This window comes from Selaginella moellendorffii, unplaced genomic scaffold (genome assembly GCF_000143415.4).
Source record: "Selaginella moellendorffii unplaced genomic scaffold, v1.0 SELMOscaffold_5, whole genome shotgun sequence".
Lineage (NCBI taxonomy): Eukaryota > Viridiplantae > Streptophyta > Lycopodiopsida > Selaginellales > Selaginellaceae > Selaginella > Selaginella moellendorffii.
This window is the reverse complement of record NW_003314266.1, coordinates 3,674,073-3,691,264: the sequence shown is the minus strand read 5'-3', so window position 1 is coordinate 3,691,264 and position 17,192 is coordinate 3,674,073. Positions and strand designations below refer to the sequence as shown.

At 40.5% G+C, this 17,192-nt stretch overlaps 3 protein-coding genes and 1 long non-coding RNA gene across 5 annotated transcripts; 2 read left to right on the top strand and 2 right to left on the bottom strand.

Moving 5' to 3' along the window:
- Positions 1-704: 704 nt before the first annotated feature.
- On the top strand, positions 705-2,843 carry LOC9659412 (scarecrow-like protein 31). The gene is made up of 2 exons (XM_002965319.2): positions 705-2,213; positions 2,270-2,843. Exon 1 carries the CDS (start codon positions 784-786, stop codon positions 2,203-2,205), a length of 1,422 nt encoding a protein of 473 aa, XP_002965365.1. The 5' UTR covers positions 705-783; the 3' UTR covers positions 2,206-2,213; positions 2,270-2,843.
- A 3,199-nt stretch (positions 2,844-6,042) lies between these two features.
- LOC9659411 (asp-hemolysin) lies at positions 6,043-7,068 on the top strand. Its single transcript, XM_024670088.1, has 2 exons — positions 6,043-6,166; positions 6,656-7,068. Exons 1-2 carry the CDS (start codon positions 6,043-6,045, stop codon positions 7,066-7,068), a joined length of 537 nt encoding a protein of 178 aa, XP_024525856.1.
- A 6,944-nt stretch (positions 7,069-14,012) lies between these two features.
- Positions 14,013-15,071, bottom strand: LOC112344640. The gene is made up of 3 exons (XR_002991784.1): positions 14,606-15,071; positions 14,307-14,528; positions 14,013-14,249 (listed from the first exon to the last, which is right to left on the bottom strand). It is a non-coding gene; the product is annotated as an uncharacterized LOC112344640 (long non-coding RNA).
- Positions 15,072-15,593: 522 nt separating this feature from the next.
- Positions 15,594-16,875, bottom strand: LOC9659410 (scarecrow-like protein 31). Of its 2 annotated transcripts, none has more exons than XM_024669734.1 (2): positions 15,965-16,875; positions 15,594-15,920 (listed from the first exon to the last, which is right to left on the bottom strand). In XM_024669734.1, the coding sequence occupies exon 1, from the start codon at positions 16,850-16,852 to the stop codon at positions 15,971-15,973; it is 882 nt and encodes a 293-aa protein (XP_024525502.1). In that variant the 5' UTR covers positions 16,853-16,875; the 3' UTR covers positions 15,594-15,920; positions 15,965-15,970. The 2 variants fall into 2 exon arrangements, with proteins under 2 accessions (XP_024525502.1, XP_002964999.2); XM_002964953.2 differs by having other exon boundaries at positions 15,594-15,895.
- Positions 16,876-17,192: the final 317 nt, after the last annotated feature.

Below are 17,192 nucleotides of genomic sequence, written 5' to 3'. Positions count from 1 at the left end.
ACTCAAGATCATGATTTGCCCCGATCAAACTGAGCAGCAGCATCAGGCCTGCACGATTTCTACAAATCGCTACTACACCAGAAGGGAGAATGTACTCAAAGCTACAACTACAGAGATGACCTGATGCCCATTTCATAGTCAAAGAGGCTGCGATTCACCGGGATTCACCAGTCCATCTTTGGAGTGCGCTATCTTCTCGCAGCGGTGGTGGCCGCGCATGGCTGTGGTGGCCACCATGACGGAGAGCGTCACCACCACAAGGCATTGACGTCTAAAAGGCAATCGGAGTATCAAGTCACCATTCCCGCGCACAAAGTGGTATATGCATCTGCAGTGATTCATCTGATTGTTAGTGCTACTGATCGCATCTACAGGCGCAGATAGCGATTGAATGCACCCAGGCAAAGATTCGTGTTCCATTTACGTATGATCAGCTGGTGACTCGCATCGATGGCATCGATCAGGGTGTGGTACCTCAAGGTAAGGCGGTCGCTGGTTCTGCCTGATGGTGGTGAGGAGAACCAAGGGTTGGTCCTCCATACGAGATGAAAATGCTCGCTAGCAAGAGCTTCTCAACGAAAATGCTGCTGCTATTGTCTAGGTTTATTTCATAATAGGTTTGTTAATCTAAAGATATTTCTGGATAAAACAATAACGAAAGAGAAATGTTAGCGTACTGACCCTTAATAAAAAACTTATAAAAATGCAACACATATCATCAGGCAGGGCATATCAAGCGAATCACGTCTTCTTTCCTCGCGAGAAGCTTTCGCGAGCTTCGCGATGGGCGCCGACCTCGTCTCCAAGCTGCGCGCCGTGCTCCTCCACCACCAGGTTCGTCTCGATCCAGTGCCGCAGCGCCAGCACGTCGAGGATCCCAACGATCCCACGCTCGCCTACATTTCCCGGATGCTCCTGGACGACGAGGAGGAGCCGCCGCTGATGATCCAGCTCCAGGATCCCTATAAGAATCTCATCGCGGAGCTCGGCGCCCTGGTCTCGGCGGGCTGTGGGGATTCCAAGCGTCGAAGCATTTCGGTGCCGCCGCCGCCGCCGCCGCTCGACGGTCAAGCTTTCCAAGAATCCAGGACGATTCTCTTCAAATCGATGCTCCTGGAGGCGGCTCGAGCAGTGGCTGGGAATCGCGGCGCCGATGTCTACAGGATCATCAGCGAGGTGAGGAGCCTGGCATCGCCAGGGGGCAGCAGTGAAGAACGCACGGCCTTGTTCTTCGCGGATGCCCTGATTGCGCGCTTCACAGGGTTTGGTCCACAGGTACACAGTGCCATGGTGAAAGGGATCCGAGAGAGGCACTCTGTCCACGTCCGGCTGCTCAATCTCCCATCCTTCAGGGTCACCCAGCGTTTCGCCGCTTGCAACATCTTCAACGTTTGCCAGGGCGCGAAGAGAATTCACATCGTCGACTATGGGATCCAGTATGGCTGCCAGTGGCCTCACGTCATCAAGGCGCTCTCGCAGCGGCCGCAAGGCCCCCCGGCGATGAAGATCACTGGGATCGACCTTCCTCGCGTGGACGTCAAGGAGACGGGGAGAAACCTCGTCGAGTTTGCCAGGAGCTGTGGAGTCTCGCTCGACTTCGACGCGATCACGAGCACGTCTTGGGAATTGGTCCAGCCCAAGACGCACGTCGAGGACTTGCTCATCGTGAATTGCAACCTCCGCCTCCGGCATTTGCGAGAAGATGGCAGCGTCGGGAACAATCCGCGGAAGCTCTTCTTCGAGAAGGTCTACAGCCTCAAGCCGGACCTGTTCATACAGTGCGTGTTGGATGCCACCTCCAACTTGAGCTCTCCTTTCTTCATCCAACGTTTCGAGGGGGTGCTCGATACGCTTTTCACGAGGATGGAGCTGTTCGAGACGCTGCTCCTGCAAGAGGACATGCCGGAGGAGTATGATTTCATGGGGAGCATCATTGCAAAGGCGATCATGGACGTGGTGGCTCTGGAGGGCGTTGAAAGGATTGAGCGGGCAAATTCTTACAGGACCTGGGACTCGAGGGCTAGAAGAGCTGGATTTGAGCTGCTGCCGGTTCGACTGGAAACGATCGAGGTGGTGAAGGACGTGTGGTGCAGCAGCAGCAAGCTAAACAACAACTTCAAGCTGGGCGTGGATGGGCACTGGCTGCTGCTCGGATGGAAGGAGAGTATCGTCTTTGCGATGAGCGCCTGGAGGACGAGCAAGTAGAAACTCTGGTCAGCTTTTCCAAAGTTCCTTTTCTAGCATAGATGACGCTGTCTGTGATTTAAAGTAGACACGGAGATTGGAGCTACAAGGGCTGCAGCGGAAACAATCTCCACTTGCGGTGGTTGTCAACTTTGTGCTCTTCTGCGGCTTGCTCGAGCATAGAGACCATGAAGAGCTCCGCGTTGTCGGACAATGCCCTCTCGGAGCTCTCACCAAGACCAGGGACAGTGACAACGATCCCACGACGCCGCCGCTCATGCGCAGGATCACTCCAAAGTTCAGCTTTTGGTCAAGAACACGGCTGCTAGATTCTCCGCCCATGACTCCCGCGATCCGGAACCAGATCACTTCCGAGAGTTTCTTGCTGCCGCGTCCTCAAAGTCGATTGCGTGTGCTCGTTGTTATCTTGGGGTATCTGCCTTGATCTTTCTGACGGAGTCAACTACTTTGAATACGGCTTGCAGAAGGATGTGAATGAATTGTATCTGGATTGGGACGAGAGGACAGTGCAGTCTCCAAGTTTTGCTTTCTATGACAATCAGGGAAAAGGCTGTTTGGTGTGATCGTAGTGTTTACTCATTGGCTTTATTTCATGGATGTTGAAGGTTTTTAAGTAATATTGGGCTCCACCAGCTAAATGATTCACTCCAATAAATTAATTATCTTAACCAGTTGTTAAAATGGAGTCAAGCAAAGTCGTTTCTATCTATAAGCCTGAATTTGGATTTACTAAAGAAGACAAATAAGCATCTTATGATATATGATACCAATAAAATTATTGGAAAGGAAAGTAAATTGGAGTTGATATTGATTTTTATAAGGCGTGACTAAATGTGCAATGCTTTCATGATGTATGCCCCTACATGTGTATGGACGGGATGGTGACATTGCAAGCTTCAGTAGACCTAGACAAAATTAATGCCATATGTTTACCTTTGACATCAAAGCAATGCTGAGCATGTCTAGAGGTAAGGTGGTTGAGACAAGGGCTCTAACTATTGATGTAATGGAAGAATTGAATGTTGATCCTTTTGAAGAGATCAAAGAAGAATTCAAACCAAGTGCAAATACTCTTCAGTTGGCTCCTCTTGAACAAGAACTAGTCTAGTCAAGGAAGATGGAGTATAGTGATTAATGCCCAATATAAAATATACATTATTTATTATTATTTGTATTAGATGCCCACACTGCTTTCTGTGTGTCAGTCTTGTACAACACTAGGTTGCCATCATTCTGCATCACTAATATTGATGAAATCAATCCACCTTCCATAGTATTTGTTGCCCAAACACAAACACTCTCATTCTCAAGCACACCATTCCCATCCATTTGCAATGCAAAGTAGCAGCCAGTTTGGCTACTTTCTCTCACATCTGTTTTCCACAAGACACCACTTGCCTTTTTGACCACCATGTCACACCCATACCGCACCTCCATTGAGTACCACCCATTTTGAGACTCCAACTTTGACCCAGCATTGACCCTTGAGTAGACTCGTGACTTTGGCCCACTCTGGATCATGTTGACATATGGGAAGCATGACCCAAGATCGTATAGCATAGAGCTCTGACGTGAGTCTTGCTGAGTTGCCTCGTCAAGCACATACTCCATCCCAAATCTTCCATTAATGATTGTAATATAGTTTGCTCCTGTTGCATACAAGTTGTTCAACATTATATGTAGGAGGTTCTGAAATGCAAAGATAAGTTGGTAGCGTCTAAGGGTGTCGTCATGTGTTGGTGTGGCATCACAGGTGTTGCTGTAAAAGGAGACACGGAGGAGGCACTGCTGGCTGCCAACTAAAACAACCCTAGCAAATATACCAGGTGAGACTGGGCCGCCTGGGATGTTCGTCACCAAGCTGGCAAGGCCGCCTATGATGATTGGAAAGTATTCACGACGTATTCTCCCTCCTATGCCTGGATCAACAATTATTTGAGGGCTCGAGTGAGGGATGCTACTTAATAGGGTCACCAACAACAAGATCAACATGATAATAGATCAAACCTTTCTATCTTATCTGTATAAGTAAAGTTGAGGAGTCGTTTAAGTCCGCCATAATATTGACTTTTGCATACAGATTAGAATTTTAAATTTTGTCCATATTCTTGATACTGAATATTCACACCTCGGTACGTGAAAATAATTTTACCCTCAAAAGATTGAAACAGACAAAAATACCCCTGGAAGTTTCATGAAGTTTTAAGAAGTTTTTATATAGATGAATTCCTATAAGAAATGGCAGACATGATTAACACATTCACACCTGCAATATACAATATAAAACTATACAACAAAGCTCTGTGGGAAGCTAGACACAAGTGGTACAATATCATAGAGAAAAAAATTTGAGAAAACTTATTAAACGCACTCAAAAGCTATGTAAATTTCCCAAATGAATATTATATAGACCTAAAATTGGGTTTTGAGAAAACCCTGTATAAAAAGGTTTATGCTGCTCAAAAATTCTAAAGAGATTTAGAGAAGATATATTAGTATAGATAAGAAAATATCAAAATGTAGTCAACTTGTAAAGCACCCAAGATCAAACATACCATACATACATTATTACAAACATCTAAATCTATGAGCAAACTTAGGTTTCATTCCAGCTTGAAGGAAACAATCACTCCTGCGGCAAATTTCTCTTTCAAAGTGCAACGTGATGATAATAAGAGTGAAGAACAGATGCCTTGGACATTTCAAAGATATTTATATCTTAATTTTTCCAAGAAGCATCAGCATTGAGGATGATTTCTGAACTCCAGGAAAGAATAAATCGCTTGTAAGTTTTTGTAAAATTATAAAACACTACTTCTACTTTTGGAGAGAGATGTATACGTTGGATCCCATTTTGACTATCTCCTATCACGCATTGGAATCACAAAACAATGAATACACACACACACACACACAGAGGACCATGTGATGAGCTATGAGTGACTTAAATATGGGAAAGGAGAGCATACAATAACTAAATGATGGTGTCAAGGAGTGGACGCACTATGAGCAACCAGTTCTGCTCATTGTGTATCCTCTTGACTCTTGCCAGGCTCCATCCGGGACGTGCTGGATATGAGATCCTCGGCAGCTAGTTGACCAGATCAAGTGCAGAGATCCACTTGGCGGTGATCATTGGGCATGTTTCGAAAGTAGCTCCATCCCCACTAGAACAGCCCAAGCTGGCCGCAAGCACCAAGAACGCTCACAAACGCCGAATGCTCGGGATCAAACGCCACGTTGATGGTGTCTCTGCCGTGATCCTGGCAATGCGACAAGGCCGTGTTCAGCGTGTTCCAGGCGATGAGATCTTTCTTCCCGAGAAGGCAGCGAACATCCGCTTGGCTCTGGTCGTATGCCCGCTCCGGGCATATGCTCTGACGATGGAGGAAACAACTCTCTCGGCTTTGGCATTTAAAAGATAGCCAATTCCACGTCATGAGGCGTGCTCGGGAATTCGTTCGAAAAGGCCTCGTTGAATTCCAGGAAAAAATGTCATCGAATCACAGATTAGCTTCGCTTTTATCAAATACCCACACCGGGCATATGCTGTAAGAATCGCAGTCCACTAAACTTATCCGGCATTGCATCAAATTATCTTTCCTTTTCAATATCTTTGACCTGATTCCAGGCTACAATGTTCTTGTCTCCCATAGCAATTCCTTCACTCCCGATAGCCGGTTTGGCATATCCTGCGCAGCAATCATGTTGTTCCACAAGAAACGATTCCTTGCAGATCCCATGCGATCTCTCTCTTGCTTCTTGCAAGCTCCCACATCTTCCAAACATCTGGATTTCCAATTTCATGAATGTGCATGGATCCATCCAAATTCATGGATGGATTGTGCAGCTGCTTGCTGCACAATCGTCACTCCCCCCGAATTCGTAAATCTCTTTTGCACGCAACAGATTCCTGGTTTTGCTGCAAAATTGGAGGATCTCGCCGTGAACTCTTGCTCCCGTTGGTACTGCATTTCTTAAACAATGACCATTTCACGTAAGAATTCAGCTGAAATATGTGACGATCTATCTTTTCAATTTTCTCCTATGATAATTATACTCTAGTGTTGGAAAGCTAAACGTCGCTATACGTCGCAATCTTTCACGTGGGACTGACAATTATGCCACATACTGCTCCTTAGTCTTAGGAGGCACTAACCTGTTTAAAAAATGGTTCAAGTTTTAGAACTTTGTGCTTTGTTTTAGATTCCATAATCATTGTTAAACGTTTAAAAAGTGATATTTAGGGAGTATAAATTTGCAAGCCCAAATCCAAATTTGCAAGAAATCATGTCGAGTTCTTCTTTCCTTCTAGCATTGCTTTGCATATCCATTGGGAGCTTAGCTTCTGCTGCTTCGGCTGGAGAAGAGGACTCGGTTTCTATTTTTCAAGTCACCGGTTCGTAACTCAAGTTTAATTGCTGGGCTTACAAATACATGTGTAATGCAGATGGAAAGTTGAGAGGATATCCTCAGTGGGTATCCTTCAAGATCACAAACCTGGGACGAGACACCTTAGAAGTGAAAAACTCCTTCTTATCATATGGAAAGTGGTATAAGTACCCAAATAAGAACAATGATGGCAGCGCACCAGGTGGGATAACCATTGCTGCTGGAGCAACCTCTCCCAACCCGCCATTTGCTGCATGTGGAAGGCAAGGTTCTCCATCTGGGACTACAGGTGGATTTGACATCTATACGAAGGGCTTCAAAGTTGCCACTATACACTTTGATTGTCCATACACTGGCAGTAATAAGCTGTCTGTCAGCGATGAGTGCAAGAATTGTGTTGTGCAGCTTCCGTCCTTTTCTACTTCCGGTGCGCTGGGAGACCTTGTACTCAAAGTGGTGGTACTAGTTTAAGCCCCCGAAAGTGAAGCGTAGCAAGCTCCATTGCCAGTGGTCACACTGGTGTTCCTTTCAAATATTATGTGGTGGAATAAAATGCTATGCTTCTGGGTTCTTAATACCGAAATACACTCTAAGATCATTGAAATGCCAAACAAAATCTATCTCCGATCTCAGAAAGCTTCCTCTGGTGAAGGTATCACAGCTTAAGTCCATCCCCCAATGATTTGGACAACTCTTCACATGAGTTCTTCTGCACGATTCGGCAATGGTTTAGTGAGCTTAAGAGTGCGCATTTTGGATCCACTGAATTCTTCAACCCTAGCATGTTCCCAGTGCTTCGGTGCCATAATGCCCAAGGTTCCTGGATATGTCAGCAAACGATTTCTTCCGTCAATGAAAGATCTGGCTCTGCTTTGGGGCTCTAGATTTCTTCATGAAATAACATGGGTCCAAATTAAATGAGATTTAAGGTACAAGAAAGAAAAATAGATGACTTTCAACATTATTCTATTTGAAAAGTGCAGACCACATTTTGTAGATATATTTGAAAGTTTTAAATTACCCATACATTTTCAATCTTTATTGTAATTTTCCCTTAATTTTTTATAAATCCTCTAGTTTATTAGATCCTTGGTTATTTGGAGTATTGGTGTATAAGAAGCATGACCCAAGATTTATTAGTATGGTATTCATATCATCATATCATATATGGCATAGAGTTATGAGGTGGAGCATGTACTCGAAATGCGGTGATAATTTTGTATCAAAGTTAAGAAAATCACAAGAGAAACTAAATAGCCCAAATGCTTTATGCATCTTCTCTAATAAGCTCTTGCTTAAGAGGAGTTAATTGAGGAGAATTTACATTTAATTCAAAATCTTCTTTGATCTCCCATTCAATTCTTCCACTTCACAAGCAATCAAAGTTATTTCAACCACTTTACCTTTTGGAATCACTGAGTAGCCTTTAATATCATATACACTACATAGGTAAGTAGCTATACTTTCAAAAACTACATCAATGTTGATTCTTGATGGCTTGTCAACACTATCTATTTGACTCACCACATGATCACATATGAATGGAAGACACATCTTGGCATCTATGCATTCATGTGTATTTGCAAAATGGTCAATAATCATCTATAGTGTGCAATTCATAAATCAAGCTAAAACCAAGTTTTAAAACTAAGTCAAGGGTGAGATCATAAAAAAGACTTTTTAGGATGTTCAGCCAAAACTTAAATTTTAAAAAACGATTTTTAATTTTTGTTGAAGTAGATATATGCAACATTACATTCCACATTTATTTATATTTTAAAAAATCATAAAGGATCTAATAGAAAAATTAAAATTTATATTCACTGTAAACTACTAAAAAATGTCTATTTTCTGGCCCACCCTTTCATGCTTTGACCCCCAAATGAATTCAAACAACAAAAAAATTCAAATGAAGTGAAACAAGCACAAAAAAAGTCAAATGAGAAGAAAACAAATTAAATAAAGATAAATATAAACATATGGTGCCTCACAATTGGACTATAAATTGTTTAAGGTTCCAAAATATTTGACTATATCTTTAATGAAATGGGCCATTAGTGTTGATCCTCCATGTCTTAATATGTGTTTTAAGGATAAATTTACTCAATGACTTAAAGAGTGGGTTTTCAATTTAGATATACACAATTTATAATTCAACACATCATAATTATTATTCATAGGCCCCATATATTTGTATTAAAATCCTTTTGGCATTATCCATTTTGGATAGTTTCCTCTGGTTTTACCTTTTAATAATTTTTAACTCTAAATAATACCTATTATCTATTATTCTTTATGAATTTATGCCCTTGGGCCTTATATAATGTTTTTATGATATTAAACATTATTTCCTTGGTAATTTAGGTGTTTATATTGTAACATATGTGATCATAAAATAACATTTAAATATACTGTCACTGTGGATCTTTGGAACCTCAAAGGATAAATAAGGATAAATAGTTATTAAGGGTTTTTCATTAAAAAATTACTCCTTTTCCATTTGGATTCAGGGGAAAGAGATAGAGTGCATTATATATAATATCAAAATAAATGATATGATTTTAATTATTATTGATTAATAATTATTTCAAATATAATATACCCTTGAGCAAGATATAGTCTTAATTGAAATTATATATATTGCGCACCCATGTGTATTTCCTTCGTAGTGCATGTGATTATTGGATATTATCATCAAGTAATTGAGTTATCATATCTTACAATTCATTATTGGTATTTCCATATTGTCATCCATACAAATAAAATCTTTTATAAAATCACTATTATGACTTATAAATTCATAATTATACAAGTACTTGCCCAGCAAATGCTAGGTGGTTTACAAAGAGGTTCAATATAAAACCTCTTTATAAATAGTGTTAATTGTAAAAACAAAAGGATCTTGAGGAAGGAGGTGGCTTTGGCGTGTGGTGTTTTGAACTTTAATTCTAAGTCCATGTGGTGATGTGCATCTTGATAAAGCCACATAAAGTTGCCCATGAGTGAAAACTGGGTGGGGCAAGTAAACTCCAACTCGGTCAAATGTCTGTCCTTGGCATTTGGAGATTGTTAAGCAGTAACCCAAACGAATTGGAAACTGTCATCTGGACATTTTGAATGAAATTTCTGTATTTAATGGTATTAGTGTGATACGTGGGATAAAAACTTTTATCCCTTTAAATTGCCCCATCACAATTTCACAATCTAAAACATTTGGTAGTGCATTTTTCAGGATGAGACGTGTGCCGTTGCATAATCCTGCTGATGGAGACATATTTCTTAGAAGGATAAGAATAACACTTTGTTTGAGAAAGAGTTTATGTGGTGGGAGACCAGAAGGTGTGATAAAATTTAGAAATTCTATTGGAAAATTTTCAGGATGTTCAGTGTCAACAAAATCAATGCTTTTGTAAATGTATGTATCACCTTGTAATTTAGAGACAATAGTGTTGTTGATTGCAAATATATCATCGTTAAGTGGGGTAAGTATGACTCGGTTGGCTGCAATATAAGGGTTTGAAATATCAAATACTGAAGGGTAAACAAAATCAATAATTGATGAATAAATTAGTTGTGTATAAGGTAATAAAATGGAGTTAGAAGGTAAAGATGGTAAATTTTCAAAAATTTCACCATTTCCAATTTTGAGAAGCCATTCAGACTATGATTTATCACTTTCAGCAAGCCACATATTTGTTTTCAAAGATAACTTTCTAAATAATCTCTATAATTTATTCATTCTTACAGAACTTGAAACAATTTATGCCCTATGTCTATGTGGAATGACTGGAAGTGTTTGTCTAAAGTCCCTGTTAGTGACAACAATTATGCCACCAAAAGGTAATGATGTATTTTTTAGGTCTCGCAACACTTGATCAACAGCAGTGAATGCATGAGTGTGAACCATACTTATTTCATCCCATAACAATATGTTAGTAGTTTTGATTCTTATACCTGCTTCACTATTAGCAGTTATAGCGGAAATTGATGTTTCATTTATTGGAACAGGAAAGTTTAAACGTAGTATGTGAAGTTCGGCCATTATAAAGTAAAGTATTTGCAATTTTTGTCCAAACCATGCTAACAACATTTATTTTTTTCAGTTGTAAAATATTTATAAAAGTGTTAAGAAGAAATGTTTTACCAGTACCACCAGGACCATCAATGAAAATGTATCAATTATGCTCAGTTGGGTGATCAATAACATTAAGAATATCATTAAAAATATTTAACTGTTCTTGATTAAATCGAGGAATATTTTGTTCAACATTTTGATATATTTGTGTTGAGTTGACAATATTTTCATCATCAAAATTTTCAGACGGCATAGGTAGATGATAGTTTTGATTAGTTTTGCCATGCATTTTCATTTTAATATTTATATCATGTAAAGCATGTTCATAATGAAAAATTGAATTTGTTTGCATGAAATCCTTAAAGAGGAAGTCTTTAAATTTATCCCACAGGAGGTAAGGATCTTTTGGAGTGCAAAAGATACAAAGTAATACAAATAATTGTTTTAATTGTGATGGCATTCTAAAAAAGCAAGCATCTTCTAAACATTTTTCCCATTCGGTATCATCAGCTATAAGCCCCATTGCATCTGCAATTTGTTGAAATGTGTCATAATAAATATTATTAACTGTCTTAAGATCTTTGAAAGATGTAGCACCTTTTTTATGGAGTAAAATAAGATGTAAATGATATAGTTCAATATTAGATGGTGACACAGAATACATTCAGGGAATGACATTTCTTGTATGTCGAATTTGCCAGTGATGAGGATGAGGGTTAAATGTATAATATAAAGGGATTTCAGGATATGTATATTGTCTAGCATTTGGGTCATTTATATTTAATTCAAACCATTTTGTCAACATTGTATCATTTTGAGTAGCTCTTTGAAGTGCTATTTGTTCAGAACCTTCTATAAAATAGATGTTTTGAAAATTTGGAAGATAAATAGGAAGACGGATTATAGGGATCAAATGACCATGCATTTTAAATTTAAAAAGTCTCCATATTGCCTCTAGAGCAGATACATAACGTGTATTTAAAAATGTTGAGATTTCATCCCAATTTAAAATATTATCAGGTTGTTGGGTTGCTGAATGGATTTCAATTGTAGCACAATCATAACCTTTATAAACATATTGAAATAAATACTTAATACTTTTTATAGTAGCACAAATTTCAATATTAATATGAGCATTATATTTTTTATAAAGGTATTTATTATAAGGCACTACCCAACGATTATACCCATTTTTTAGAAATGTACGGCCATTATCAGGCCTATAATAATCTAGATATCCATCAACACTAAAAGTAGTTTCATAATTAAATTTTTTTGGATAACCTTTTGAGCCATTTTCCATGCAAAGACTATTAGGGTAAAGAGGGCCACAAAGACCATGTATCATATGAGATGTAATTATTTTAGAAATTTTAGGTTCATTTTGAGGATCAAGCAATTGTGCCGTTATGTATTGGTTAATAGCATCACGGTTTTTAATTTAGTTTTCATGAGATAAAATCCCTAGAAAGTGACAATGTGGAAGGCCTCTCTTTTGAAATTCAATTACATATATAAAAGCAATACAATTTCAAAAATATGTTTTTTAGTAATATCATTCAAAAATTCTTTAAGCTTGATATGAAATACTCTAGAAACCAAATCTAGACGATCCTCAAGGCTTTCATTTGGATGTAAGTTTTTAGAAATTTCTGGCCATTTGGGATTGTATGTAAAAGTAATGAAAAGATCTGGTTTTGAAAAATGAGTAACTATAGGCATTGCATCTTGATAATTTTGTTGCATTGCTCTAGGGCCACCCCCAAAACTTGAAGGTAAAATAACAATCTTGGTTGGATTTATATTTTCATTAGTAGCACGGTTTGCAACATAATCCATAAGACCAATATACATTTCAACTCATAATTGTTTTTGATGAGTGTGATAGTAATTCAAATTATTGCTTTCAACTTTTACATAAGCATCAACAATATATTGTTGTGTGAGTTTTCCTGCATGTAAAATTTGATCAAAACCAAAGTGTATTGTGTCTCTTATAAATAAACGGTATGCATAATATTGGAGCAATGTAATTCAACGTCCGGAATTAAAAATATTTTTGTGCCAACCTCTGTCACCAAAAGGAAATATTAATGGGTAAACCATTGGATCACAATTATAATCAAGTGTTGAGATACATTTAAAATTGCTTGCAATTGGATATATACAAGTTTCACGACTATGTGGCGGTTCTCCATCATCACTAACAAACATAACAACAACATCATTTGTCCGTGGAGCATTATAGCGTCGTGGATCAGTTCCTTCAGTTTTTAATAACATGTAAACACTATGTATAGGATAACCTGAAAGCGTAGCAGAACGAATTTCTTCTTGTTCCATTTCATATATCATTTTGAAAGCTTGAGCATATGAGTTAACATGACGAAAGAGAGCATCAAGATGTTTAAGTAAGTTTGTCTCACAGCTTGAATTAAAAGGGTTTTGCTTTCTTATATTTGTAGCTTCTAGAGTATCAAGCATATAAAGTTGTCCATAAGTTTGATATTGACCTTCAGAAGGATGTGCTAAAACAATATTATGATATATTTGACCATGGATTTTAAAGCAATAAGGACCATGACCTTTTACAATATCAATATTAGAAGACATAGATGCAAAAGCAAGAGCACTATTGTAGTGTCTAATATTTGTTTTAAAATTAGAGTTTTTATTTTGCTTGTAAAGTGAAAGTAAATCAAATGGTAAGGGTGAAATTGGAGGTAATATAACTTGGTTATTCTGGCAACACATTGAAGAGTTTTCATCTTTAAAATGCAATGCATTACAAAAAGTACAAACAAATGATAAACTACCAATATTAAAATTATTATGTTAAAGTCATTATAAATGCTATGGCTTGCTAGTGTGGTATTCATGGGTGGGAGTGGTGGATTTAATATTGTTTGATATATGTAATTGTCATAATGACATGCATGTAAGGTTCCAGATGCTTCTGAGTGTCCAATTGATTGCTGTATATAGTCATTATCATGATTAATATTTTGGTGTATAGAATCATTATCATGATTATTTTGAACAGCTATAGTATGTGTATCATGATCAATCATAGTTTCAGAGGCATCTAAATCTCCATTAGATTGTTTACTATGTCGTATGGTTCTCAAAAGATGGCGGAGGCGAGGCATTTTCAGTCACTTCGATTATAGGTTTGATTATATATATATATATATATATATATATATATATATATATATATATATATATATATATATATATATATATATATATATATATATATATATATTTTAATTGAGTTTGTATAGAAGTTTATGAATGCAGACTACAGCTGGATATATATAAATTTCATAAAAATGTAATGATCTGAAAGGAAAATATTAGACTTTTGCGAAGCACACTCAAGAACAACAAAATAACTCCAATGTTGTGTTTACCAATCTCTGGCAGCTCTCCAAGATTTCCAATGTATAGTCTGGACTTTGGATGGGGGAAACCAGCCGCTGTTCGACACGCTACGAAGCTGTGGAACGGCTTCTGCTTCTACGACCGTCACCGAGAGGTGGGAAAGCCATTGAAGTCACGGTGTTCCTTCCTCCTGAAACAATGGCAAAGTTCAGTGAGAAAGTCAAAACCAATTAATCCTGTGTACCACCTTACGTGTTAATATCCAGAGTCCATCATCTCGTCTGCTTGTGTGACATGACTTGACTCCAATCAATCCGTGCGTGCTGTTTAGAATATAATATCCCCAAGCCTCTAGGAGTCCCTGTGCTGCTTTGCTTGTCACTGCGAGTTTGGGCTTGGATCTTCGATGGGGTGAAGATGAAAATGGACGACTTTCAAGTGAAAAGCACCGAGGTACATCTTCTCTCGCCTGCAAATCCCACAGAGAGGTGTCAGCTCCCCTTCACAACATTCGCTCTAATGCAAAAGAGGGACTCCATGCCATACCTTCAAAGAGTAGCGTTCTATGAATCCACTGGTAAAGACGCAGGTCTCCAACAGGGATCATACCAAACGCTGCCGCAAATGGGAGGATTTCCTCACACCAGAATGGCCGCCATTCAAGAACACGTCTGGATGGAAGCTCGATGAAATATTTCGACTTCTTGGTGATTGGGAGCAGTGCCAGGTTGTGTCCGGTGGGGCGTCTTCTCCGACCTCATGAGCTCGGCTTGGCACGGGGCCTGGTAAGCCAGCATCTCCTGCTTTGCCTAGGCCTCGTTGATCCTACCATTACTCTCGCCCCTGTTACTTACCACGCACAGGCTCTCACGGGAATGCCCACACAACCGTGTCCGACCACAGCAGCCATGGAGCCTTAGGAGTGCATGGCATAACACTTGTCACCACGCCCTCTTCCCTTCCTGGCCACGCATGCATCCCACCCATTGGCTGCCACAACATTGAGCCGATATTCCCGCCAACCATGGCCACCGGCCCTGGCCCGAGCCTGGGCTGGCCTCCCCTTGCCGAGAACCATGGCTTTCGAGGCTGCCCCGGGCCTGGGATCGGACGGCTGCCGGGGTGTGGGTTCTTCGTTCTTATTATTATAGATTTTACAATTCTAGGAGGAAGTGCATATGATGGACAAACAACATCTTCAACAACATTTAAAATTAAAGAACTTATAAATAAAATCATGTTCTAGATCCCTCTCCTGATGAAGAATCAAGAACTATCATTAACACCAGATAACACTTCACTAAACCTATTGCTCAAGAAAAAGAACATTACTTACTCAAACTGCCTGTTCTGTGACTATGGTAAATCTCACTTGATCCTGACACTTGTAAAGGCAAATTGAGAAACCTCCTTCCATTCTTGGATAGACACTCCTGCTCTACTGATAAGGCCATGAATCTAATTATGTATGGGGTGCCGCCCCGTGAACTACCTTCTGGTTTGATAATGACAGATAGAAGATTTACTCAAGGAATGAGTGAGCCAAATGCAATTATTTCTTAGAACTATTTTTCACTTTCATACTTCACTGTCTGACTGCGTTTCTCTTCGTATGGCACTAGAAAAAAGTGAATACTCTTTGGACAGGGTTCACTATCAAGCAGTACCTTTCCCTCAAAGGCGTTTGACACTACGATTTACTAACCTGACCAATCATTTTTACATATTCCCGTTTGCATTTCAAGAGAATCTGGACTGGACTCGGTCTTCTTCCACCGAGCCGAGCTCCACTCTTCCAGGGATTTTAGATCACTCTTCATCAGAGAATCCCTGATGCTGCTCTAGTCAGCGTTAAGATACACTAGAATAGAAAGAACTTAAAGAAGGAACAAATGAGAAACTTACCGCAGTTTAGCCCGCTTGCTTGTTCTGCGGCCTCCAGGTGCTCATCGCATAGAGGACCCTCTCTTTCCATCCGAGTAGCAACCAGTTTCCATCCATCCCCATCTTGAAGTTGCAATTGGGCTTACTGCTGCACCACGCTGCCTTAACCAGCTCCACCGCTTTCGGCCTAACTGGTTCCTGCTCAAATCCAGCTCTTCTAGCCCTCGAATCCCAGCTCCTGTAAGAATTTGGCCGCTCCAGCCTTTCAACGCCCTCCATAGCCACCATGTTCATGATCGTCTTTGCCATGATGTTCCCTATGAAATCATACTCCTCCGGCATGTCCTCTTGCAGCAGAGTCTGAAACAGGTCCATCTTCGTGAAGAAACTCTCGAGAGCCCCCTCGAAACGTTGGATGAAGAAAGGGGAGCTCAAGTTGGAGCCGGCATCCCACACGCACTGTATGAACAGGTTCGGCTTGAGGCTGTAGACCTTCTCGAAGAAGAGCTTCCGCGGATTGTCGCCGACGCTGCCATCTTCTCGCAAATGCCGGATACGGAGGTTGCAGTTGACGATGAGCAAGTCATTCACGTGAGTCTTGGGCTGGACCAATTCCCAGGACGTGCTCGTGATCACCTCAAACTCGAGCAAGATTCCACAGCTCTTGGCATACTCCACGAGGTTTCTCTCTGTCTCCTTGACGTCCACGCGAGGAAAGTCGATCCCTGTGATCTTCATCACCGGCGGTCCCTCTGGCCGCTGCGAGAGCCTCTGGATGAGCTGGGGCCACTGGCAGCCATAGTGGATCCCATAGTCGATGATGTGAATTCTCGTAGCTCCTTGGCAAAAGTCTAGAATGGTGCCGTTGGCAAATCGCTGGGTGACCCTGAAGGATGGGAGATTGAGCATCCGGACGTGGACCGAGTGCCTCTAGCGAATCCCTTTCACCATGGCGCTGTAGACCTGAGACCCAAACCCTGTGAAGCGCGCAATCAGGGCATCCGCGAAGAACAAGGCCGTGCGTTCTTCACTGCTGCCCTCTGGCGATGCCAGGCTCCTCACCTCGCTGATGATCCTGTAGACCTCGGAGCCACGATTCCCCGCCACCGCTCGAGCCGCTTCCAGGAGCATCGATTTCAGGAACCCCGTCCTGGATTCGTGGACGTCTGGCACCGAAATATTTCCAGAATCGTCTGGATGGATGAGATTCCCACTGCCGCCGGGCGAAGACACCAGAACGGCGAGCTCC

Bases quoted from the DNA above. Each gene is read 5' to 3' on its own strand.
- LOC9659412 (XM_002965319.2), top strand. From the start codon at position 784: ATGGGCGCCGACCTCGTCTCCAAGCTGCGCGCCGTGCTCCTCCACCAC.
- LOC9659411 (XM_024670088.1), top strand. From the start codon at position 6,043: ATGGATTGTGCAGCTGCTTGCTGCACAATCGTCACTCCCCCCGAATTC. The intron at 6,167-6,655 runs GTTGGTACTGCA...TGTGTAATGCAG, and splicing joins CGCCGTGAACTCTTGCTCCC to ATGGAAAGTTGAGAGGATAT.
- LOC9659410 (XM_024669734.1), bottom strand. From the start codon at position 16,852: ATGCTCAATCTCCCATCCTTCAGGGTCACCCAGCGATTTGCCAACGGC.